General features: G+C 49.9%; 2 protein-coding genes across 2 annotated transcripts in view; one reads left to right on the forward strand and one right to left on the reverse strand.

Annotated features, from left to right (window-relative positions):
- LOC105181827 (uncharacterized) overlaps window positions 1-10,584 on the reverse strand; it is a 45,239-nt gene extending 34,655 nt beyond the window's left edge. The window contains exons 1-2 of the mRNA XM_025302481.1: window positions 10,348-10,584; window positions 9,057-9,194 (exon numbers count right to left, since the gene is read on the reverse strand). Of these exons, the coding sequence (XP_025158266.1) occupies window positions 9,057-9,194; window positions 10,348-10,366 (157 nt within the window). The 5' untranslated portion in view covers window positions 10,367-10,584. The remainder of the gene's footprint in view (window positions 1-9,056; window positions 9,195-10,347) is intronic.
- Window positions 10,585-11,812: 1,228 nt separating this feature from the next.
- heca (hdc homolog, cell cycle regulator) overlaps window positions 11,813-25,308 on the forward strand; it is a 165,036-nt gene continuing 151,540 nt past the window's right edge. Inside the window, exon 1 of the mRNA XM_011138846.2 lies at window positions 11,813-13,258. Within this exon, the coding sequence (XP_011137148.1) occupies window positions 12,498-13,258 (761 nt within the window). The 5' untranslated portion in view covers window positions 11,813-12,497. The remainder of the gene's footprint in view (window positions 13,259-25,308) is intronic.

Genomic DNA, 25,308 nt, shown 5'->3' on the forward strand with positions numbered 1-25,308 from the left:
ATGTATCGTCAAATCAATCCTGATAGAAAGAAGGATTCCTTGGCCGGCCGACCGGCGTCGATTTCCCCGCGGCTCGTTTTTCCGAGACGAAGGCGAGTCGCGGCGTTTCTTTTTTCACGATCGCCCGCGACGCGACGCGTCCCTCTGCGATTGCATTAGTCACGACGGTAAAACACGGCGGAGCTTACGGCGATATTAATTGAACGTAAAGTGGGCTCTATCGCGCGCGGTGTGAATTAATTACCGCGCCTTGCGCCACGAGCAAACACGCGCGCACACGCACGCGCACACGCACGACGGCTGTAACGACGAGTCTCTCTCTCTCTCTCTCTCTCTCGACGTCACGATAACGTAACGTAAGTCGAGTGTGGCGCGTGATTACGCGCCCGCACGTATGTAGTTTCGCATCGCGGCGACGACATAACGAGCCGGAATTCTGGAACAACGTCGGAACGAGCTCGGCGCGATTAAATCGGCTGCTAACCGAATTTCTTAATTAATGTTGCGCGCGCCGCGGGGGCCGCGGCTGTAATTAAATCCGCGTCACGGCGGGATACACGGACGTTAGCGTACATAAATCCGTTCGCTTTGTAATTAAAAGCGATCGTTTTCTTCGCGCTCCGCCGCGACGGACTGTGTGCGCGCGTGTGTGTATGTGTGTGTACGCGTGTACACACGTGGGTCGTGAATCACCGTTGCGTGTTTCAGCGCGCGCACACAAGGCGCTCGTAGAACGTAGCGCGCAGCACGGATGAACGGATTCGACAAATACAGACGAAAGACGCGATAAAAAATAAACGACAAAGCGAAATCGCCGCCTCCGCCGGTCGCGCGATGTCGTTTGAAATTCGAGGAATCTGCCTTTCTTACACTAGGAAAAATGTATTGCAGCGTGAACCAAAATATTTTTGTTGCAACAACCAAATAATTTGGTTAAAATATATATGGCCCAACAAAACTGTTTAGTTCCTGCAAAAACAAATATCTTGTTTGATTACGGTTTGTTCGTATAACGTAATACTTTTGTTTATTATTACAACCAAAAAGCTTCTCCGACTAAATGAATTTTGTTAAGAATACTATAATTTTTTCTTAATATATAAAATCTAAATTTTAGCGCACAGAAAGACAAAAGAATATCCATTGGGTATTATTTATTAGTTTATGTAAAATAATATTTCGCTATTATGTAATTTTTATGGATGAAAATTATGAATTAGATGCTTAATTTTTATATACAAAGTCTAAGAAGAAAATCATTTGGTTCAGAGAACAAAGTTTAGTTGAGACGACTGAATATATTTTGTTATATAAAACAAGATATTTGGTTGCTGTTAAAAAATGCTTCAACCAAACAGTTTTGTTAGAGATACTAAATTTTTTTTCCTGATGCATGTAGAAACGTACGACCGTCGGAAAAACACTGACTGATCGTGAGATCGTGAGGATAATAACTCGCGGTTGTTCGAAGAATTCGCACGGAAGGAAATCCTTCATTGTGTCTACGAAGCGGAAAATGCGCGCCAATGTCCACCGTTATCGTTTTAATCGAGTGACTTTTGCTTTATCCTCACCCCCTTTCCCCAAACGCGTTTGCAGCAGCGTATCGCTAGATAGTTTCATCGCGATAAAGCTCGATTGTGTTCGTGTCGCGCGTCGCGGCACCCCCGGGAGCGCCGCGGCGCGAAGCGCATAAGAAGAAAGAAGCGAAAATGTTTTCGCACGTGCTGCCTGCGACTTCGCAAGAGACACACGAGACGAGTTTGGCGGTGCGGAAGGAAGCGCCATTGTGCCCGGCGAAATCGTCATTACATCCGATAATCCTTACGTCGGGTGGGTTCAAGGATTTAGCTCACATTGAACGCGCGCGCGTCTCGCGCGTCCGCTACCCTCCGCAGTTTTTCGGCGCGTGAATAGCAGCGGAGCTGACGGACGCTCTCCGGCTCCAACGACGGAGAAGTGCGCGCGCGATCTCGCAGATGCGCGGCACAAAAGGGCCTAGATTGGACACGTATCTTTTATTGGAGCGGCTTACGAGTAGAGCGCGCGCGCGCACACACGTCGGCTGACGGCGACACGTCGACGGCGACGACAAAGAGGATGACGCCGGACACAATGAGAATCCGATGTGGCGTTTTTGTCGCGCGCAGCGAGAGATCTCGCTGCGCGCGAGACTGGTCGCGCGGATTTCGGCTTATGCCGTAACCACGAGAAGTCCGTCGCCCGTCGCGGTAACCCAGTTTCGTCTATCGCCGAGTGCGCCGGGGGCTATCGCCGAGGCGGCGAGAGCTTTGTTGGGAACTCGGCTCGCGCGTGACGGCGAACTCGCCCGTTGACGCGCACCGGGGATCATCCGTCTAACTTGAGCGGAACGCGCTATCGAGCGTAAACCAGATTATCCCGCGACTCGACAAAGCCGCGATAGCGTTCGCTTCGTTAACGAGCACAGTGCGGCGCGGCGCGACGTGCGTGAAGTTGGCCCCGCACTTCTCGAATTGTGCCGCATTGTGCTATGTTTGTGCTGATTTGTGCCGCAAACGCGAGACCGATAACTTCAATAATATTTGAGAAATAAAATAAAAACGAAAATTTGCCAGCCCCTCGACTTTTGTCCGAATAGACCCAACTTTTATTTGTGAATTCCTACTAATTTGCACGGCGTTGTGCCGCTCGAAGAAACTGGATATCTCCTTTCGTTCAGTAAAAAAAAAACAAAAAAAAATGTTAAAGTTAAAATACAAATTAACAAATAACTTTTTCTACGATGCATTTATCGCAAGTCTGCAAGTTGTGCTGAATTGTGCCAATCGAATGCAACAAGAAACGACTAAGACATGTCCCGAAAATTGCACAGCTTGCAAAAAATTGGCAAATTGCCCCTTTTTTTTAAGAGTCAATAATACGTTGAGTCGTTAAAAAAAAAAAGTTGTTTTCTTTCGTAATCGTTGATCAACTAATCTCAAGTGCAGCTACACTTACTTCAAAAGTTGCCGTTTTGGGAAGATAAATCGCAAGTGTTACATCAGCAGATTGAGCAAACTGTGCGATAAAAGGGCGATGAAAAGATAACAGGCGTATCTTTGAAATCCTAATCCTTTGCCATCGCATGATCCGTTATCGGATATCACTTATCGATATAGAAGATAGTATCGCCGGTTTGCAATAATTCATCTCAAACTCGTGTGCCACATCGGACCGACCGACAGAGTCGCTCCTCGTTATTTCAAGAGCTGTAATTATCGTCGCTGTCGCCAAAACTACTCGTACGTATAAATTGTTATTTTCTCACGTGCGTCGCGAGATGTACCGGCGTAGCAAACGGTGGGATGTACCTCGTAGACCAAGTCTATTCGCGGCAACTCCACATGAGCCAAATGTCTGTTTCGAAAGTCGGTGTACGTTGTTGCAAGATAAGACACGGAGGGATGATTGCGAATAATACCACGATCTGTGCGCAAACGTCTCATAGATATACAGCGGTAGACCGACTATCGAGAGCCGAGCGGCGTTATCGTTTCGCTGATAGCTGGCACTAGACGCGAGTTACGTAACACTTAGGGTCAACGTATCCACCGGCTTTATGCAATTGCATGTCGGTATGCTATGAATAGCACTCCCGCCAGCGACGGCCGTAAACCAACTTTACCGCGAACAAGTCGACGCACTCGCCTCGCGTATAGACAAATGTTTGCGCGCGAGAAAATTTTATATATATATATATATATATATAAAATATATATATACATACACACGTTGCTCTCTCTCTCTCTCTCTCTCTGCCTCTTTCGCGGCGTGTTTCCCCGTGAACCAGTTAATCGATAGACACTCGATTGCACAAAGTTCAATGATATCTGAGATACGGAATAAGTTATGATTTTTGTTTCTATGCGCTATCAATTCGATGTTATCTCTAGCGATCTTAATTTAGACGGAAATAACATCGTTATTGCCTCCGCTCGTTCCGAGACATTAAATTTTGAGGCTGACGGAAGTCGCGCGACTAAATACCGAGGGAAAGGCAATATCTCATTCTCCAAGACTCTCTGAGAGATTTATAAGAGCGTCTGTTGCGCTCGCGGAGACGAAATAGTTAAGAGAGATAACTCCGGCGACAGGTATGCGGTTATTGATGCAAATCACGCGGCGATTATCGGCGTGGAAACTTTTTCACGGAATCGCGATGCCGGCCGCGATGCGACTCGGATTCTCGCCCAACCAAGGACGGTAATTAACTTTTTTGCAAGACAGCGTACGTGAGCTTCCGCTCACGTGTTGCACAAGTCTAGTTTTACAAAGTCACTCAACTACGCATTAAAGCCGGTGATGCTTCGCGGAAGCAGAACTTCTCGCGGTTCGCCCGACGAGTTTTCGTCGTGTGACACACATCGGAGTGCAACCTCTTTTACAAGAGTTGTCGGCGCATAGAAACACTCGGGCTAAGCCATTTCCCCTGTTCAAAGGAAGCAGCTACATTGTACTCGCTCGTGTACGTCCATTGTCATCGTCCGCTAGTTTCGTGCTTCGTGTCGCAATCATCGCGAGTGAACCAAGTGCCCAAGGTCAACTTGCGGGACGCGGCACTTTTTTGCTCCTTCACGACAGAATCGCACCACCTCGCGCGCGTTTCATCTCACGCGTCCTCGTCCATTACCCAAAATATCGACAACTGCGCGAGCCGTATACTTAAAAAATGGACGAGCAAAGTTGGTGAGTTCGGCTCGGCCTTGCTTTCCCGAGGGCGTGGCTATCGACCGGCATGTTTAAAGACCACTTAGTGGACCGTTCAATGTAGATGTTTCATGACGCATCATGGCTACGTCGCGGGAACGAGAGAGAGAGAGAGAGAGAGAGAGAGAGAGAGAGAGAGAGAGAGAGAGATTATAATGCCTTATTCGAGAACGGAGTAGATAGCGGTATCGATCGTAGAACGAATCCGAGCGCGGAGGGTAGACAGCTTGACGGGAGGCTTTCAAGGGGCTCGTACACGTCGAGTGCAGAAAGTAGAACGTTCGCGAGAAACGCACAAGTTTCGGGATTAAAGCGGCGGGCGCGGTGTGCGGCGCGCCTTCGCGTTCGCGTTCGCTCGCGAGTGACGCCCTGTAATTTCCAAGAGCGACGCGAGCGAGTGCAAGCACGGCCGGGACAGCAGCCGCGAGTAGAACGATGGTGGTCGTGACGGTGATGGTGGTGGTGGTGGTGGTGGTGGTGGTGGTGGTGGTGGTGGTGGTGCTGTCGCTGCCGTCGCTGCCTCCGGCGGCAAGCCGTGGAAATGGGGGTAGTGGTCGGGTTTTACGGGGGTAGAAACTTCACGGGCGCATTCGACCCCTCCGTCGCTGACACGGAGGGGGTGAATGTGGCCTGCGAGTGCAGCGGGCATGCGCAGCCTGAAACCGAAAGTGCACGCCCACCCGGGGCAATGCCGCCCCTGAACCTAGACCTACACCCCCGCTCTCCGGCACCCCGCGATCAACCCGGTGCCCCTAACCTTCAAAACCTCCAACCTCTAACCAGGCGCCACTCACCCTCCTCCAACGAGAGAGCCCCGGCTACCCCGACCGACGCTGTTCCGCGTCCGCGTAGCTGCAACCGAGGCTCCCAGGAAAACTCTCCGCGCGCGCCCTCAGGACTCTCGTGTGCCCGGGGGTGAAAAATGAATGCGCGCCGGCAGCGTAACAATGACGACTTGGATTACGTGCTTTATTGCGTTTCTGATGAGAATGGATGTTAATGCAACGCCGTGGATTCGATAATAGAAGAGTAGAGTGCTCTCTTTCTCTCTTGCTCTCTTTCGCTCCTCCCCGTGCTCTCTTTCCCTCGCGTCTCATGGTACGTGTCCAATTACGCTGCCCCGCGTGAGAATTCGTGAAAAAACATTTTTTCTAGTCTGCGAGTTTTTCGGGGTCTTCGCTACCATCATCGTTATGCAAAAGCGATTAGACAATCCCTTCACATTTATCCGTGTCATATGCACGATATTTCGAACGTGTTTTATCGTGCGTCTTTTTAGCGATGTCTATAGTCGATTGGGGCGGTTCTCATCACCGCTCATCACCGACGAGTCTCAAACATTGCAGTTTTATCGCTCGAGTTTGCAAGTGAGAGATGCTGCACAACATCGCTGCGACACAATGTAAAATTTAAACACGCCTCGTCATACTCGCAGTCATCGCGACGACAACACACATCGCCGCTGATAACACACGCAGGTTCTCTTGAACAGAGAATAAATACCAGCGTGCCAACGTTCTCGGCGACGCAAGAAAGAGAAAAGGAAGAAAGAACGAGAGACAAACCGCGTCGTCGCAGGAAAGAACGTAGAAACTTCCTTTCACGTCGTTGTCTCGACTTTTCGGCCACCCCACCACTACTTCCGATTCACCCTCGAAAGGGCGGATTTTTAATAGCGCGCCCCGGTACACTTCTTAATGCGCGAATGGGGATGGGTGCGTGTTCTTTTCAGTGACATCTGGTTCCTTATACATCCGAACTTGTCTACCTGCACCTCCCCCTTCCCCCCTCCCATCCTCCCTCTTTCCTTTTCTCGGTTCCGCTCCCTCCGGCGTACAGCGTCATGTACCGGCTAAAGCCTCATTCACGGTCACCGTCCTAGAAACCCGAACCGATCAAAACAGCTTTTTCACGGGATAGCCCTCTCGAGAACGCTGGATTATCCTTTCTCTAACCCTCCCTTCTTTCCTTCTCCTCTCTCTCTCAGCCTAACCGCTGGCACAGCGGTGGTTCTCTCGCGTCTAACCATCGGCGAAATTCGGCTACCGACTGACCTGAATTCCCGCTCGCGAACGTCGCGCGGCATTCTCGGTTCTTGTACAATATTTACACGATACAAATGACGGGGCTCCAGCGTCGACTGGCGAATCAGATTCGTCTCTGACGTCACGTACAATATGCTCGAGTGCGATGTATAAGCATCCACTCGGGCGCGCGCGCGCGAGCTTTGTTATTTATCGCCATAGCTGGGTATTTATTACAGAAGGATTCGATACGTGAGAACGAAATGTTCTCGGAACGCGTCGTCGAGATTCGACGTATTCGTTCGCCGTTCACGATCGCCGTCACGATCCCGATTGTTTGTCCGCTCGACAGCCGTGCTTGACAAATCGTCGCGATGTGCCGGATAGATTCGTCAAATGCGAGCTTTCCAGCGCAGGGGGTTACGCTCGAACCGGTTGTAATAATAAAATTGAACACGCAGCTGAAACTTCCGCCGATCGAAACAGACACATATTGGCGTGTGTGTGTATGTGTGTGTGTGTGTGTGTGTATGTGTGTGTGTGTGTGTTGGAGAATAATTTCAGATAAATATTATTAATAGCCTAAAAAGCGGTCGCGCTTAAAGGCTTAAAGGCTCGTCATTGTAACTTGATAGCGACGCATTAATTTAATTTACAATCGCACCAACGTCAGAATGAGGAATGTATGCTTGCAGAGCGTGTGTATCAGGACAGCATGAAATGCGCGTGCGCGCGGTTAACATCGAATATTATTCCGTGTTATTTTTACCGTCATCGGCAATATACGGCCCCATGTCGCATGTGAATTGGGCGGTCTCGAGTTTCGTAACAGCTTTACGATCGCCGATAAAATTATGCAACGTAATCTAATACGTATCTCGTTTCGCTTTGTCGCTGACGCCGGCCCGATGCGTAGTTTCGGTCGAAAACACACGAGGCTGCGACGGGTAAACAGAATCGACGCCTCGCGTCGATTTATTACGTATGGTCGATAACTACTGGAAATGCGAAAACAAAAATGATGTACCGTCGCGTCGCGTTTCAACAGGTTCTACGTGATTGGCTCGTTATAGTTCTGCGTGAGCAAACAGGAGGGAGGAGAGAACAAGAGTTGTGTAAAATTGTAAGATTGGCTGCATTGTGTAATCTTGATAAAGTTTCACTTACCGAAGACTGTAATGCTGTAGCGATGAAATAGGGCCTCATGAATTATTCATTCGCTGGTCCACTTTATTGGACACTACTTCATTATTGTGGACTTGTCATATGATCGTACTATATCTATCTGATAGATCATCATGGATAGATGTATCATGATGATGAAAGATATTGATTGATTCACATATGGAAGAGGCTCACATCAAAATTGGATGTATTTCTTGCATCAATTTCAGTTGCATTCATCAGTTGTAATATAGCTCTATATGTATATAATCTTCATATTATATATATATATATATATATATATATAAAATAATTTGTAGGTGCAGATAGAAAGAGAGCGAGCACAGTATCACGTGGCATGCACTTTACCAAAGAATTATCATCCGACACGTAATCTCATTTTAGTGTTGATAGCAACACGGGGAAGCTCGACGAATCTGCTACCGAGAAGAAAGATATTTTTATGCAACCCGTTTCATGTACAAGTAACAATATTTTATAAAGTACAATAAACGTCAAAAGAAATCTTCGCTGTTAAGGATGCTTTTTTCGCAGATAAGCCAAACGCTCGATAAGCGTAACATTTGTATGTTAAATCAGAACGTTGTTTGTGCAACTCTCTCGCTGACACTTGCGATAACACGAGTTCGCAAAAGAAAGAGAGAGAGTGAATCGAGTAATGACAGACGACGACGTCTCCGATTTATTCGATCGATGAATGCATTAACGTATTTTCAGATATAAATTTCTCGACAAATACTAGATATAGCCTCTTGCTATCTCGCACCAATACATCCCTACTTTATCGGTGCTTGATACACATTTATTTAGTTCTATCTCAGTGTTTTGTTGTCGTCGTCTAAAAGCTATCTCTATCGAACAAGAGTGTCGGAGAGACCGACTCTCGTCGGTCTTTTCTTGAAAGTTCTGATCGGCAACTTTAAAAGTAGTGCCTGCGAGACGTGTTTTCGATGAAGCGAGCGTGATTCAAATTAGAATTTACATCTAGAGAACTCCTACCTGGCTAATCGCGTGGGTTGCCTTATACGAGTTTCTACAATGTGCAATTAGCATAAATCGGGATTCCGCGAAAGCGATTTCGTGCGGACAAATGGATGGAATGGTTTCGTCGAGACTTACCTGGATATGAGATGTGACTTTTGCGGCTCGTAAATATCTCGGTCACGATCGTGGATATATATACCCATAACCGCGTCGTCGAAGCTGCGAAGCCAGATCGTTCAGATCTCTCGTCCAAGTCGACGCAGCGAACAAAATCTGCAAAAAATATTTATTGTTTTGTAACAAGGCCGTTTATCTCGTAACCTGTACAAATAACCGAGGGACTCTACGAGAGCGAATGTAGCGCTGCTCTGTCGATTGTCGTATAACCTCGCGGTAAGATCTCTATGAACGGGTTTGTTATTAAAGAGCAGTAAGACGAATACGCTACGAAAGATGCGCGCTTTTATACGACTCTACGGGCGAAATACCTCGGCTTGCTCGGCTCTCGCCACAACATGGCTGCTGTGCTTCGTCTCTTGCGCTGCATTTGCATCTGCATAGATGGACTTACATGGTGGATATATTTCGCGGCACACACACACATTTGGCGAATTTACGACGTACGACCTGCGGGATTTAGCGGCGCGTAAATGCGTACACACGTAATGAGAAAAACCAAGTGCGTAGATATTTGCGCGGAAGATAATGTAATTTCTGTTAACGCGCGCGCGCGCGCGTCCGCGCCGTCCTGATTCATTAGCGACGTGGACGACGTGAAGTTGTTCACGTACACCCGCACGCGCGTACCAAGCTGCGTGCACATACACACGACGCCGCTTCAGCCTAGTTACTTTATCTTCGTCACGATGATGAACAAATATGTCGAGAAAGAAATAACATCAGCTAACAACAGCGTAATGTAAGTTATTCTTAAATCAGTGTATATAGAGTGTTATTTAAGAAACACGCGCCGCGCTTTCGCAGCGTGCTTCTCCGTAGCAAAGTTACGAGAAAATCGAGTAAGTTTCTGTCTCACGACAGCAAACGAAATCTCATTGAAATACGGAATTTCTTATTTTAACCGTGTTTACTCCCGCGTGCGGATAAAGCGTCGTGTCACCTTTGAAGCTTTCGAGGCATCGCCTCGCGTCTCTGTTTCCACTTTATTCGGGCTTTGGGTATCTAACCCGGGTATAATGTGTTGTATCGCGCGATATATACGACGAGACAAGAAGAGTAAGTTCGTGTCACAAGTGTAATGTGAAAGAGAGGAAGTGTCTAAACTCACTTGTCCAAACGACGAAGAAAGACCGAGCGCTTGTACACAAAACATGCGCAACTGCACGTCGTCGTCGACGTCGATTGGCTTCAGCAAGCGGTCCAATCAATACAAATTCAATTCAAATTTAAATTTCAAACTTCTTACCTCTCATTGGTCGCCTCATAGTCGCTCGGTCGGTACCAAGTGGCAATAGTGCCTGCAACGATCTAACCTCGTTCAACAAATCATTCGAGCGATCCTAACCTAACCCAACACCTAACACACAAATGACACAGTCACGTTAATATCTGTGAATCAATAATCTGTGGCTCAATCGATCGAGCGCGCACTAATCCATTCATCGCGAGCGAAACGTAATTCCGTGGCGATTGCCTCATACTTACTTGATTCAATCCACGGCTCCACGGGTGAGATATTCCGGATATGAAACCAACACAGGGCCCGGCGTTAGCCCCGTACACGATGCTGCGTTAAATCCGCCCGGGCTGCTCTCGTCGTATCGCAAAACGTACGTACGCACACGCACACGCACACGCGTGCGCACACACACACACACACACACACATGACGCGCGCGTACACACAAACGGCCTCGAATTATATTCGCGGGGCTGCTCGCTCCGGGTTCGAAAAGTAAAACGCGTGTCGCGTATGTGCAGCGCGCGGGTAGGCGCGTGCGAGGGAGCGAGACGCCGCCGCCGCGCCGGCGAGGAAGCAAGCGAGACGGAAACAACGCGGTACCGCCGGTCGCGCGACGGATAGAAAGAGACGACGGCCGACAAAGACGGCACACGGGCGTAGCAGGGAGCGGCGGCACGAGAGCGAGCGAGAAAGAGCGATCCTGCGTCCGCTGAGCGGCAGTGTGCGCTCGACGGAGGGACGAGAACGGCGCGCATCGATTGGCGCGCTAGCCGTGACCCCCACCATGATGCTTTCGCTTTCACCCAATGGGGCCTCACTTTCGCGCTCGCCCGCGTTCGGCGCCACGGCAGCCGGCACGCTGTGTCGCCGCCGGTTCTCTCAGTGACTGGTGCACCCTACGTGCGAGCGAGCGTTTTTCGTGGTGGGCTCGTCCGTCTCGTCGGGAGAGTAGAGAAAGAAAAAAGGAAAACGCAAAGAGAGGAAAGCGCGGAGTAAGAGAAAGGGGGAGGGAGAGCGAGCGAGAGAGAGAGACAGACAGTGAAGAGCCTCGGTATCGTGTGTAACACAACGTATGTGCGCCATTCGCTCATAGACGTAACGTCGGCCGTAAGTAAGTGTGTCCGTTTGAATCGTCGTAACGTACAGCTTGGTTAGAAATCGCGAGACGCGCGCGCGCGCGCGTGCGTTCCGTCGGAAATTGCGTTGCACGCCGGGCGGCGCGTACCGCGCCGGTGACCCTGACATTCGAGAAGCCGGCGAGACACACTCGTTGCCTCGCGCGCGCAGGAGCAACATCGTGGTGCGTGGTTCGAATCGTGGCGGCGGCGGCGTCGTCGTCGTCGCGTCGCGTCGCGTCGTCGTCGGTGCCGAGTGACGGTGACGAGCGAACGAACTGAAGTGAGCAGCGGAAATATTCGAGATCGCGCGCGCGCGCGCGAGAGAGAGAGAGAGAGAGAGAGAGAGAGTGAGAGGGGGGGAGGGAGAGAGAGAGAGAGAGAGAGAGAGAGAGAGTGTGAGTACTATCCACCGTGCCGTGGTGCCGGCCGGTGTGTGTATGTGTGACGAAGGTCGGGACTCGCGCGCGGCCATTACGTACGTCGTACGTGTACCGGAACTTTGGATTCGTCGCGCGACGCAAAGTGACCTTGATTCCGATGCGCCAACGCGTCGCCGGCAACACGGAAGAAGAACATCGTCGCCGCCGCCGCCGCGTAGTACGGTGTGTATTTCTCGCGCCACCCATCGCGGCGGTCTTGTTGTGACGCGTGACGACCACAGTGACCTTGACTCCGTACGCATAGACGCGCGCGGTGCGTTTCGGCGGCGTCTCGATTCTCTCTCTCTCTCTCTTTCGTCGAGAGTGGAACGCGCGCGCGCTGCGCGCACCTCTTTCTCGTCGAGTCGAGTGAGACGTGAGAATCTACCGTGAACATGGAGAGAGCATGTAGTAGGAGCAACTGATTTTCGAGATCGGAGATCGCGCAACGCATCGCGCGCGCGTCGACCACCGCGTTCTCCGCCGCCATTGCGCCCGCCCGCCCGCCTCTCCGTCTGTCTCTCTCTCTGGAGATCGTTCATCTGCGAAGTACGACGAGCGAGAATCAGTCAAGAAGAGGACGACACACACACACACACAATCTGGACGTGAAACTCATGGCACCGCGCCGTCACGCCAATAGCCACGGCGGTGGTCTCCTGGAGAACGGAGGCGCCGGTGGAGGCGGTGGCATCAACGATCCCATGGAGAATCTTCTGGGTCCCAGTCAGACGACGCGTTGCTGCACGCCGACCGGTGAGTGCCTACGCGGCGACAGTCTCATCCGCTTCAACTCGTTGCACGACGTGGTCAAGGTCACTTGCAACAACGACAACTGCCCGGTCGGCCAGTTTATGCATCGCGAGTGCTTTGACGCTTGGGAGCAGACGGTGCTGACGTATCTGAAGAGCTGCGGTCGTGCGCGCAGCTGGTCAGAGCGTCAGCGTCATCAGAACCTCTGGACCAAGAAGGGCTACGATCTCGCGTTCAAGGCCTGCGGCTGCCGCTGCGGTCGCGGCCACCTGAAGAAAGATCTCGACTGGATGCCGCCCGGTCTCGGCAATATACCCGGCAACCGTGCCGACGAGAACGAGGCGAAGAAGAAGAAGCGGCGCAACCGGCAGAACACCCGACCGAGTCTGGCTGTCTCTGCCGGGCCGCCGAGTCACGTCGGCAATCACGTCGTCTCCACGAGCGGTCGCGGCACCACCGAGGCTCAGATGATCGAGTCGGGCCGCGGTAGAGCGGGCTCCCTGTCGTCCAGCACCGGCTCCAGCTCGCCACCCGCCACCAGCGAGCCCAGCGTCAGCCCGCTCCATCAGCCGCAGGCCATCATCAAGAAGAAGAGCAAGGTCGATTTCTTCAGCGATCGTGCCAGGTGAGTACCCTTGTCGCATTCAGCGCGCGCGCGCGCGCGCGCACGGCCAGTTCTTCATTGTTGTGTTGAGCGCGCTCTGGGCATAGCGTCATTTTTCGCCAATATGTTTTGCCGAATATCGCGGCGAGATATTGCTTTATCCTATTTGTAACGTGTATCGTAACAGCTCCTCAGTACAGTTGCTCAATAACGTCGCTCGGCGCGACGCATTGGTGATAACAGCGTCATATTTTGTCGAGCGCGAGTTCATTGTTGCCCAAGTGCGAATTTCACGAGTTCTCGCGACACGTGTTGGTTTCTTTTTTTCTTTTCTTTTCTTTTCTTTTGTTTTCTTCTTTTCTTTTTTGTCATACGCTTGAATTTAATTTCCGTGGATAACACAATACCTCGCGGAGATTTGGTCGCGAATGACAGTTTGGTGCGACAATGTATCGTACTTTGGTTCGCGTACAAACATGAATTATACAAACAGTAATTATCGTCTCGCAGTGGACGTAGCTTCGAGTACGTCGAAATGTTTGAACTCGGGAATTGTGGCGAGTGAAGAATCTGTCGAACTCCGTTCGACGCACATTTTCGCGGCAAACCGCGCGCCGTAGCGAAAAAACACGAAACACACGACGTGTAAACACTTCAGAAAGAATGATAAATGACAAGAAACACGACGTGAATCGTTTCCCCGCCGGGAACCTTCGCCGCGTGTCATTGTGTAGGTGTATCTTCCGAGACAGGCGATACCTTAAAGGAGACGCGTGAGAATGAAAATCGTAAAGACGCTATTAGGACTTTTTGTTCGAAAGAGACGTAATTCGTGAAACCGCAGAATGCGAGACCGGACGGTGCAGAAGCCGAGAAAAACGCGTGAAAACATCGTTTACTGCACAATGGAGCGTAGCGTAAAAACTGGGCGTGGTCGTCAAGGCATCGAATGTATTTTTCTTCCGCGCACCGACGTCGTCGAAACGGTTGTTGCAAGGGCTCCTTAAATACCTAAAAAACAGAGGAATTCGGAATATTTACCAGCGGCAAGTAATACATTTCTGTGTGAAAATAAACGGCCAAGATAGAGATCCGTATAAATATATTCCACTTGGGAATTTAGAAATTGGAAATGCTGAGAGAAGTACTTCATACTTTGGATATTACGCGATATATGTAGGTAGGTATTCGAGGAGGCGCAGGCATGCATTCCGCGTTGTTGGAGAGCCTTGTGCAAATCGGAATTTGGTACTCGACTTGCTACTTCGTTCGCTGTTACGCAATCGTATTTCACCGAACTACCGCTAATCCACCGGTCGTCTTTTTTACGAGTTTGTCACTCGCCGTATTTATGGTCTCTAAATATTTAGATAAGAGCGTAGCACGCAATTTTGGTCGCGGCAGATGGTGCCCAAGCGGTGAGTAAAACGATCTGCGCGCTCGATTCTCGGGTTCAAGGACAAGGCGGTACTTTTAAGGATACAAAAAAGGGAAGTTTGAAAGGCCTCCGCTGAAGGCGGCGCGCGCGCGGTGGATATATACCGCACACCGACGTTGACGTTCACGCGCGTTGCGTGCGCTCGAGCGTGCGTTGAGATATATCTTCTCGGGAGATCACGAAACAAGATGTGCTGCTCGGCACTTTCTACGGGACGAGAATCGATTCGTCGTTTCGTGAGGAAATTCGACACCGACGATTTTTTACGCCGCCCGGCGCCGAATCTTAGCTCAATTTGCCGACAGTCATCGCAGAAATGACTTATTCCACTTTCTCTAACACCATAATCGCTCGTTACTTTCGCCAGAGCGCCGCGATCGGTTTCACCAAATTCTAAAATATGCGTTATGCCCAACAGCCATAACTTGAAAATACTGAATTTGCAACGCTGCACTGTACCGACTGATTGATGAATAATACGTTACATGTGTATTTTTTTTTTTTTTTTTTTTTTTTTGGAAGCACACACCGAATTGCTTCGTAATCAATATTGCATAGTGCCGTAATTACCAACGCCTTATTTAGTTCTCGTATAATCTGTTTTTGAAGACAAATATTCTATAGTGACTTTGAGATTACATCTCTCTCTCTCTCTCTCTCTCTCTCTCTCTCTCTCTCTCTCTCTCTCTCTACAGAAAACAGAATCAAGTCTCACACAGTCCGAAGCAGCAAAAGCCGCCTCGCGCCGCGCGATTATCTTCGACGTCGTGAAACGCAACTTGTTACGTTTGTAACTCGGTCTTTTTACGCGACGCGCGAGTTTCGATTTACGTTGGACCGTTTCTACTTTCGCGCGGTGGAAATAACAGAGGCCGCGCGGCGCTGTGTGTGTCGCGTCGGAGGAAACGAAAAGAGAGGCGAGCCGATTGTTCCGTCGTAAAGCAACACTCTAGACGCGCGCGCGAGAGAGCATGAATGAACGCCGGCGACCGTTTTCTCTCGCGGCGCGTAGGTCGCTCTAGAGGTTGCGAGCCGGCTGTGTGTACACGCTATAGGTTGCTCTAGACCTCGGGTAGAGAGCGAGAAGACGAAGGGCAGGGAACACGACGATTACGACAGCGCTCCACCCATAGTACGCGCGCGCGCTCCGTGTGTGCATCCTATATATAGATGCAACCTTGGAAACCTGTCCTATTTCTGTTTATGTTCCTCCAGTTCGATGGGTCGGGAACCCCTCGTTGGTGTGCTGCGCCTCTCTCCGCCGCGCGTTCGAACACGCACAATTTTTGCAGACTTCTGACCTCCCGTCTGTTTGCGCGATTAAGAGTCTCGCGATGAATGCGAAATATCTTGCTAAGCGCCGCTCGCAGATAAGCGAGAGCGCGCAAGAGAGCGAGCGAGAGAGAGAGAGAGAGAGAGAGAGATGAGATTGAAAATGTGTGTTTTACAACTGCGAGTCTTTCGAAAATCTTTGACTCGGCGATCCCATAAGCTGGAGCCGTTTCATATTTATTCATTCTTTTTAATTCGGGAGTTTGTGTGCGGCGGGAGAAAAGGTAGATTAAATATTATCGTATATATATATAACGCCTGAGATTTCTTTTAAATATGAACTCTCTCGTAAACGCGTGAGCGTTATTTATTCTCTGTGTAAGCGTCCTCCTCTTTCGCTGCTAACGAAGAATCTCGTGGTTGCTTGCCGCTCGATCGAGAGAATCTTCTTGGAAATTCCTTCAAATTTTTTACTTAGGGATTGTCGCGCTCGTAGCGCGACGTCATACTCGAACTAAACGAGAAGGACGATTCCACGCTACGTTCGAACGTATAACAGTGACCGCGAGAGCCCGAGTTTCGGATCCTGGTTTCGTTTTCGTTCCGGACGTAGTTGGGCGGGACCTCGGGGCGAGTGCACGTGCACCGGGAGATACAGCCGGCGAGTTTAGGTTGCTCGCGCGCGAGTAGCGGCTGGGACCCGTTGTACTTTGTTGTGTGCGTGCGAGCGAGCGAGCGAGCGAGCGAGCGTGAGTGAGCGAGCGTCGGTCGACACACGAGGAGAAGAAGGAGAAGAAGACGAAAGGAAGAGAGGGAGGGGGGTTGGGGGAGAGGAGGAGGAGGAGGAGGAGGAGAGGATGCTTGTAACCTTGACCGTGGCCACCTTCTCAGGGCCACCGAGCGAGGAGGAGCCTGAACGCTCTAGCAGCTTCCAAGGCCAACAGCATGGAATCACGCCACTGCGCGATGCATTTAAAGAGGCAGAGAGAGCGTCGTGTGGATGCTGCTAAAAATCGCGCTCGGTTTCCTCCCGTTGTCTCCGCTCGCGCGTTGAAAAATCCTCCGTTAAACTTCTGTACTCGAATGCGTTAAATACCTCGCAAATGTCTCGAACTTCGCCCGGCACTTTGTGCGCTGTTTGTTCTCTTGTACCTCTCGGGGCTCTTTTTCTCTCTCTCTCTCTCTTTCTCCCCCCCCCTCTCTCTCTCTCTCTCGGGGTTACTTCGCGGTTCACGTAATGTCTTTTGAGGTTTGCTACTTTGAAAGAAACTGCGCACTCGGCAGACACGGCCGTCTGTTTACCGCGAGAATAGTTGGCTGAATTTTGTGAATTCTTCCATAACTGAGAATGAATTATATAGCAAGTTTCTCAGACGTGACATAATAGGCGTCGGCTCAGACTGCGAGCGAGCGCCCGGTCGCTCGAACCAACTGGATTCTTGACTTGGTGTAGAAATTTCATTAAGGCCTTCGCTCCTCGTGTTTTTCCATTTCGTAGAAGTAGATAATACGACGGCGCGCGCTCAATGAGCAGCCATTGTGCGCTTATTGTCTTTATTTGTAATCTCGCCTAATGTCGCGTCCCCCTCCCGCCCGGCGCGGCGCGGCGCGGCGCGGCGCGGCGGCGCAAAATTTCGCGGGTCCGTAAATTTTCCGCGCGAATTCCCTTTGTCCTGGATACCGTTCCAGTCCTCCTGACACATTCGCCGCGTTTTATGGCCACCAATTAAAAGGAGGAGCCGCGGATAAAGTTCGTAAAGGTGAACTCACACAGTTGCGCGACGCGTGCTCTCGGCACGCCGTAGCTTTGGGATTCTCTCTCGATACTCGACGCGACTATGGGCCAACCTTTAATCCTAAATCTCGCGGGCGGGTTGGCCTTGCTCGAGCCCAGGGACAACACACACACGTAGATTACGAATTCGGCGGAGGATCGTTATAATGCGTATAACGTAACAACGAGCGAGCGAGAGAGGGCGTTGAGACCTCCGCCCCTTCCGCCCGTTGCGCAATATCAGGGCGCTATTCTCGGAATTGTTGCGCCAATTTATACCGCGTGCGTGGTTGCGGCTCCTCTTCGGACTTTTGTCCCTCTCCCCCCCCCCCCACGGCCCCTCCTCTCCTCTCGATGCTTCTACACCGGCTATTACGGACATCTTTGGAGTCGCCGCGCGCGACCTATAAATTTCGCTGTTGCTGGTGCGCGACGCGAGCTCTCTCCGAGAGGGCTCGGATTTTAACTGAGAATAAATCGCGGACGAAACGTTCCTCCGCAGCTATTCGCAGACGTTTACTCCCCTCGCAGAAAGCGCCCCGCGAATGTTTCTCTCTTGCGACATCCCTCATGCGCAAATATTTATTGGGGGCGTATCGGACAGTTTTTTGCGAGCTTATAAATTTTATCTTTATTTCGCTGCACTCCTATTTATTCGCGTCGTTCCAATGAGGGGGGGTCGTAATGGAAATGCGAGGCCGTTGGGGGGAGGAGGGGGAGGGGGGATATCTAGCGAATCCAATAGTCCGATTTCCGCATTTAATTATGGCTAAAGTGATATTTAGCGCGAAACGTGGACGGATTATTACTCGCGGAAGAAACTCGAGATAGCTAAAGCAGCTTTAAAAATATTTCGGAGATTCCCAATGGAATTATACAAAGCGTAATAATAACGGAGAATTAGCGGATTTTCACCGTGAAATTCCAGCGAATGCATATGATGCCAACAACTATGCCGAATTCTCAATAGCTTTCACAAACATATCGAAACATATTTGTTTCAGTCTTATTTGTGTGCATTCGATGCGTCGTGCTCGTTTTGCCACTTCGAGCGTGTTCACGTTTTACGCGCGCACACACACACACACACACACACACACACACACACACACACACACACACACACATCGTAAAGTTTCTCCAATAAAGCGTGCATTGAATTTGCGAGTTGTATACGCGTTACGGACAAAAAGTCGCGGCGAATAACATCGTAAATTTAAACGATGCGTTTATCGTGGCTTTAGATGTATAAACTTTCCCGAGAACATCACGTGTCTAAGTTTACCAGATAACGATAAGGTATCTTGAGTTACGTCCGTGGCAGTTAAATCGGGATGGCAGTGAGTTAAAGGATTGAGCTTCTCGGAAGAAGCCTTATTCATGTGGATGATAATTTCTGCACAATTCCCTTTTCCTCCCCTCCCCTCCCCCCGCTTTTTTCTCCTAGAAAAAAAAAACTTATCTGTACTGTTGACTTATCTTTGTTGTATTTCGCGACGGCACTTGCAGGTAACTTTTTACTTTGCGCGAATAGCGCATTATCGTCGGATCAAAAGCAGCTGCTTTTTATGAGTACAGTTGAACGATGTTTGCTTGTACCCTTTGCACAAATATCATCGACTAAACATTTACTTGACTCTCGAACGGCGTGTTGTTGTATGCGCGTGCCTCTTTTCGTCGGAACGATTCCTGCGCAATTTTTCCAGGAAATTTCTCGCGTCGTCGCTCGCAAGAGCGTTACCGCCGTGAATTTTATCGTCGGAAGATCGTCAGGTCGGGAGAAGAAAGGCTGTGCTTCTGACACGTGTGTCGCGTTATTTTTATAATTTTTTCTTTTTTTTTCTCCTTTTTTTTCCCCAAGAACGAATCGCGCGCGCACGTCGCGTCAATTCGCTCCGCGCGAGAAGCCCGTATTTTCAAATTTCCGGATGATCGCTTCGATCATACTACTTGTGTGTATCACTCGGCGGTGAGTGGAGCAGAGACGAAGAGGTGGTCGAATCGCAGAGCTGTTGATCGCGCGAGCGTGCGCGTGATCGTGATTAATCTGTCTATAATTGCAAGCCTGGAACGGACGCGTATAGATTAACACTCGTGTGCGACCGATTGCGTTCCACTAACGAATTGGCCGTGTTCGCGTCGCGCGGCTTGTATACGTTACGTACGCTGATAATCGTTTGTGTACGATCGCATCTGCGCAGTTTGCGGTGATATATCAAACGCACCGATTTCAATAGTCTTGCACCGATATGTGGCTCTCGCGCGCTATTCACACGCGGGGAATATTTATTCCTGAAGGGGATCCACGAATAAAATCAAAGAGCTGCATTCGAAATTCAGTGTTTGGTTCTCTCTCTGAATGTGCCACCGTCTGACTCCGATCTCTCGGTTTGTCCGGTTCATCATTCCGTTGTGGGACGATCATCAGTCGTGTGTAGACAACACTCTGCCGTGTGTGCGCCATCGCGCAGGCTGTTGCGCGATTCTTCTTCGTGCGAGAGCAGCTCTCAAATGCGTCCCTCGTTAAAATGCGCACATGCGGCTAATGATGTCAATATCGTGACGTCACCTTTGCGCCTCGCGCCCACTCGCGCCGGACGTGAATGCTCTTAAGCAGAAACGAAAAAATAAAGGAGGAAAGAAGGAAAGAAAAAGGAAGAAAGAATCCTATTTGCGCTCGTAATCGCATCCGCCTGCAGCGGAGATACCTCCTGCAAAGAATCGCGAAGTATGGTGGAAGTAAGCCGCGCCGGGGTGGAGGGGAATCGAGAGGAGCAACGAGTTTGGGGATTGACCCTGAACCCCGACCCCGAGGCCGAGAACGCCCCAAGGATGCCTTAAAGACGACGGGGCGAGATATTCCTCCCTCTCGCGCGCGTGTTTCTTTTTGAAAAGGTGGAAGTTGCTCTTAATTAAATTCTCTCTCCGAGGGGATACACTCGCTCCCTCCCGTCTCCGCCCCGCCGCCGCCGTCTCGTCGTCGACAAATCCGACAGAATTTTCGCGTTATTATCGGTCGCGTCCGCTTCTTTCTTCTCCCTCGATAAGACACTCGGCCCCGGCCGCGGCCGCGGATGTTCCGATTATTAAAGCAAGGCGACGTTACTAACAGCAGGGAGGAGGAGGTGGCGTTGATATCTCGGAGATAATATTGATTTCCAGTCTGATCCGCGTGGACGTTCGCTCGTTAGCGTTGCATAATAATTATCGCTTCGTCGACCTCTTCACGGATATATTGTCCTTTCTTTGGAGAAACTCCACGTTGCTTCCTCTTTCGCCGCGTTTCGCCTCCAACTGACACGCCGCTAGAAATTTGCAAAGATTACGAATATAATCCGACAAAAGAAGAAAGAAGAAAATGAACGGTAGATCTATACCGCTCCCGGATATCTCGGAAGACGCACGTCCTCTTATAAATATGAAGATGGAGCTCGCGAGGAACGCGAGCACTGGCTATTGCGGAAAGTTTCGCCGTCGCCCACTGCGCACAAATCCGCGGGAGACGAGAGGAGACGTCTTCTCTATTCCGTCTTCATTTTTGTAGATAGCGCGCAGGTAATTTCCGCGCGTCGCTCTTTGAAATTACTTTTTGTTAAACGAAGGCGAGCGCGCGCGCGGCGCTCTTCATCGCTCGCGCGCGGGAGGAACGCGCGAGTTTCTAAAGGGATTAGACTTCGTAACATGTAGCACCGCGACGAAACCGCCGTGCAAAGTTGCAACTTTTTTATCCTTCCCTCGGTGTGCCGCGTTAATAATAACGTCGGTTAATTAGAAACGCGTGTTTTGGCCGAACGGCCCGTTCGAGCCCGACGAGAAGGCAGCGGGATACACAGAGAGCCGAGATAACACTCGAGCCGTCGAGAATATCGACGACTCCGCGATATCGCGTCACAAGTTTCGGTGCTTTGATACAAGTGCGCGTTGTATAGCTCAAATCGATTGTGTTGAAGCAAATAGCTAAAATGTCGCATTTACGTAAACATGTTTATTGAAGATGAAGATTAGATACCAAGCGAGAGGGAGAGAGAGAGAGAGAGAGAGAGAGAGAGTGTATTCACTGTACTTCATATTATATATCTGTGACGCGATACAAGCGTCTAAAGCGAAATCATCCGGCACGATTTTTCGACAGTCTTTTAGTTCATCACTAGACGAATATTTTCGTTTGCATAACGTCGAGTGCGAACGGACGTGAGGCATAATATGAGGAATATTTTTCGGTAGGCGAGAGAGATAATCGATGCGCGAAAGCACCGAGATAATACAGGCAGTCGGCGATTCTCCGGCCGGATTCGTGACAAGGCGTGGTAATTACGAGTCGAAAATTAATTTCGTTTTGCATTCAGCTCTCGGACTCGCGAGAAGCGCCAACGGCCTTCACACGTTGACCCAAACACACGTAGCTGACGCACCCGCTCACGCACGCGTATATGGCATTCGTCGCATTCGTAACGAGCTGTTTGCCAAATTCATGCAAATATGTATGGATTGTGCGAGGTAGGTGGAAATACGGCTGGCGGAGGAGGAGGAGGAGAAGAAGAAGGGAGGAACGAATGCGCGCGTGCGCGCGCGCTCGCGTACACGTCATTAACATTCATGAACTGCAGCGAGTTATTCCGTTCTCTTCCTTTTCTTCGCGTTTCCTCCGTCCGCGTCCGTGCGCGCTTCTTTTTCCCTGCCACTTTCGGCCTAGCTATCCGTGAAGACGAAATTTTATCGTCGCCGCCTACGAGTTCGCTCGCTCGCTCGCTCGCTCGCTTCGCTTCTGCTGAAAGCTGACAATGAGATCGCCGTGAATACAAATCGCGTTAGAAAAAAAACGCGAAGCTATACGCCGCCGGAGGAACCGGTGATCGAGAGCAGCGGTGCCGCGCGATTCATCATCGCTCGCATGAAAGACGACATTGCGCCAGTCTGCGACAGCTCCCATTTTGCGCGCGAGCCGACCTCTGCCGATTAAAAGCAGCTGATAATTAAGCGCAGCGCAAAGCAGCGAAAGAGATTATTCGCGTTCGGAATACGACTCGCCGCGGCAGAGCTCATGTTTATGCCGCTTGGGAAATGCGCGTTTTAATGAGAGGCACACATTTATAATAGCTCGTTAATGCTTGAGGAATCGCTCGCTGAGGAAGACGCGTGGCAGTTATTGGCGAGAATAACTGTCCGTTGCTGTAAAGTTTTATCCATTTGAACAAACGCGCGCTTGCGCGTTATATTTAATCGCGCGTATCCTCGCGCGTATCCTCGACGAAGGTCCTCCGCGGCGGACGCGAAGAGGAAAAGTACTTTGGCGCGAATCCGCCGTGTTTTCGAGAGTACTTGTTCGCGTCTGGTCGCGAAAATTAGTAAAAGTTCCGTCGGAATCTCGCCGGATGTATACGGTAAGCCTTTCCAAGGTAATAAGCCGGAATAGTCATGGCGCGTCCCTCGGCGCGCGCGCCGGAGTTTGGCGCGCGCTCTTGAGTTTCGGGGCCGGTGATTACTTAAAAATTACATCCCCCCGAGCGAGTTTAATTGCATTAAGCTCGGCCGACGTGTGACGGCGGTATTACAGCGGAAACGGTGTCACGTTTTCGGTCGGCTTGCCGAATTGCGGTAATTAAGGGAAATTGCGTTCCGCTTTTGCGAAGCGCGCGCGCGCACTCCTCGAAACTTTTCGTCCTCGCCTCAATTAATGGGCGAGAGAGAGAGAGAGAGAGAGCCGAGAGACCCGGCTCTCTCGAGTGCATCTCCAATTGCGTTTCAATATTAAGGCGAGCGCAAGTTTCGACCAACGGGATCTCTCGCGCGACTCGGTGTAATCGGTGGAATAATTGGGACTTGCAGCTGTAATTGACGTCGACTATACATCTCTCGCCGCACGGCGGCGCACCGAGTGTGTCTTGCTGATCTCTCTCTCTCTCTCGCCGGGCATCGGCGAAAAAAGGTTAACGCCGAGTACAGATCTGCATCTATAGCGTAACCGTTTCCAACATTTCAACGTTTAAATCTCTTGACATTGCGGGCGAGAGCGCGTTTCACATCGACATAAAAGCGATATAAAAGTCGTCGTTTGTTTCGCCACCGCCGCGCGATTACACGCTCGGATTAAGACCGTATCACACCGTAGCGACTCGCGACTGCGACTGCGATTTTTCTTGTTTCCAATCACACTTGCGATTGGCGATCGCGGCTGCGGCTAAATACTGTTAACGTACTGTCACACGTACAATCCCAGAGAAGGGGTTTACGTTCTACGAGATCTAACACTGTTGCTAAATAATAGTCTATCTCCTTATTAAATTGTTTTGACATTTGAAAAAAAAATATGTAACACATAAAACAACACTAGATACAATCTTGTTCTAACGATCACCGACTTCTACATACTATTAAATAAATGTGATTATGACGAGCGGGTCGCGTGATTATACGGAGTTTTGTGATTGGTTGCGACTGCGGCTGCGACTCGAAAAATGGACAGCCGTCCAAACGATAGTCGCGAGTCGCTGCTTTCTGATTGGTCGAGGAAGAGTTGCAATCGCAGCCGCAGTCGCGAGTCGCTAGTGTGATACGGCTATTACACGGAATATCGAAGGCTACGAATGTATAGGAATACGAGTGCAGGGATGATATTTTGTGTGCATCGCGGTACCAGAAAATCGTTCTCGCATCGGCAGAACTTGCCGACTTGCGGGGGATAACGGTCTTTTTTCCGACGATCGTAATTCGTGTCGAGCCGCGTGACTCGATCCGGGCTCGAATTTCTCGCGGAAGATTGCCTCGGACCCTCTCATTGTCTCGACAGAAACAGAGAGAGGCTTCGTGGTATTATAACGTTACATGAGCGTGTTACGGAATACGTAATTTGATACGAGAATATCGTGTGCTCGTAAGTTGGAAAGAATACGTTGGGTATGTGTCAAAAAGGCGACCGCCTTCATTGCGCCTCGGCGCTTCGTTATCTTCACTTTTGGCGGACGTGTCGAACTTGTCGGTTAGGTTTCAACTTTTTGTCTCAGCACGAAGCAGCCGGGAAGGGGAGGGGGAGATTACGATATTCAATCCCCAATATATGCCGCGTTGCGCAGTGCCGACGTATGGAGAATTGGTCTTCTTCGCGATGTTCCCGATGCGATTAGCAGCATCGATATTCGACACACTGAAGCGTTTCACACATTCGGTCATTACAGATGACAGTCGTTATTTACGTACAACGTCGACGAGAGGCGAGATTCAGATGCCGGTGAAGGCACACTGAGAGAAAAGTATATGATATTTGGAACTATAATGATATAGCAACTAAATTACAGTCCAAAATATCATATAGTATTACCGTAATATCGGTAATAATTACGATACAGGCATATAGTATAACCAACCATATAATATTTTTACTCTTGGAATTATAGTAAGTTAAACTAAAATTATTGTACGGATGCAAATATAAAATGGTAGGTAAAAGTAACTCTTTTATATAGTCGATATTACCAGAATATTTGCTAAACGATGACAGATGTAACTGCATGTGAATATTAAATCTCACTATATTTGTGAATGAGAAATTACCATATATGTGGTATAAATAACGAAAAACAATTATTTAAG

The sequence above is a fragment of the Harpegnathos saltator genome, unplaced genomic scaffold (assembly GCF_003227715.2).
Source record: "Harpegnathos saltator strain DR-91 unplaced genomic scaffold, Hsal_v8.6 scaffold498, whole genome shotgun sequence".
Classification (NCBI taxonomy): domain Eukaryota; kingdom Metazoa; phylum Arthropoda; class Insecta; order Hymenoptera; family Formicidae; genus Harpegnathos; species Harpegnathos saltator.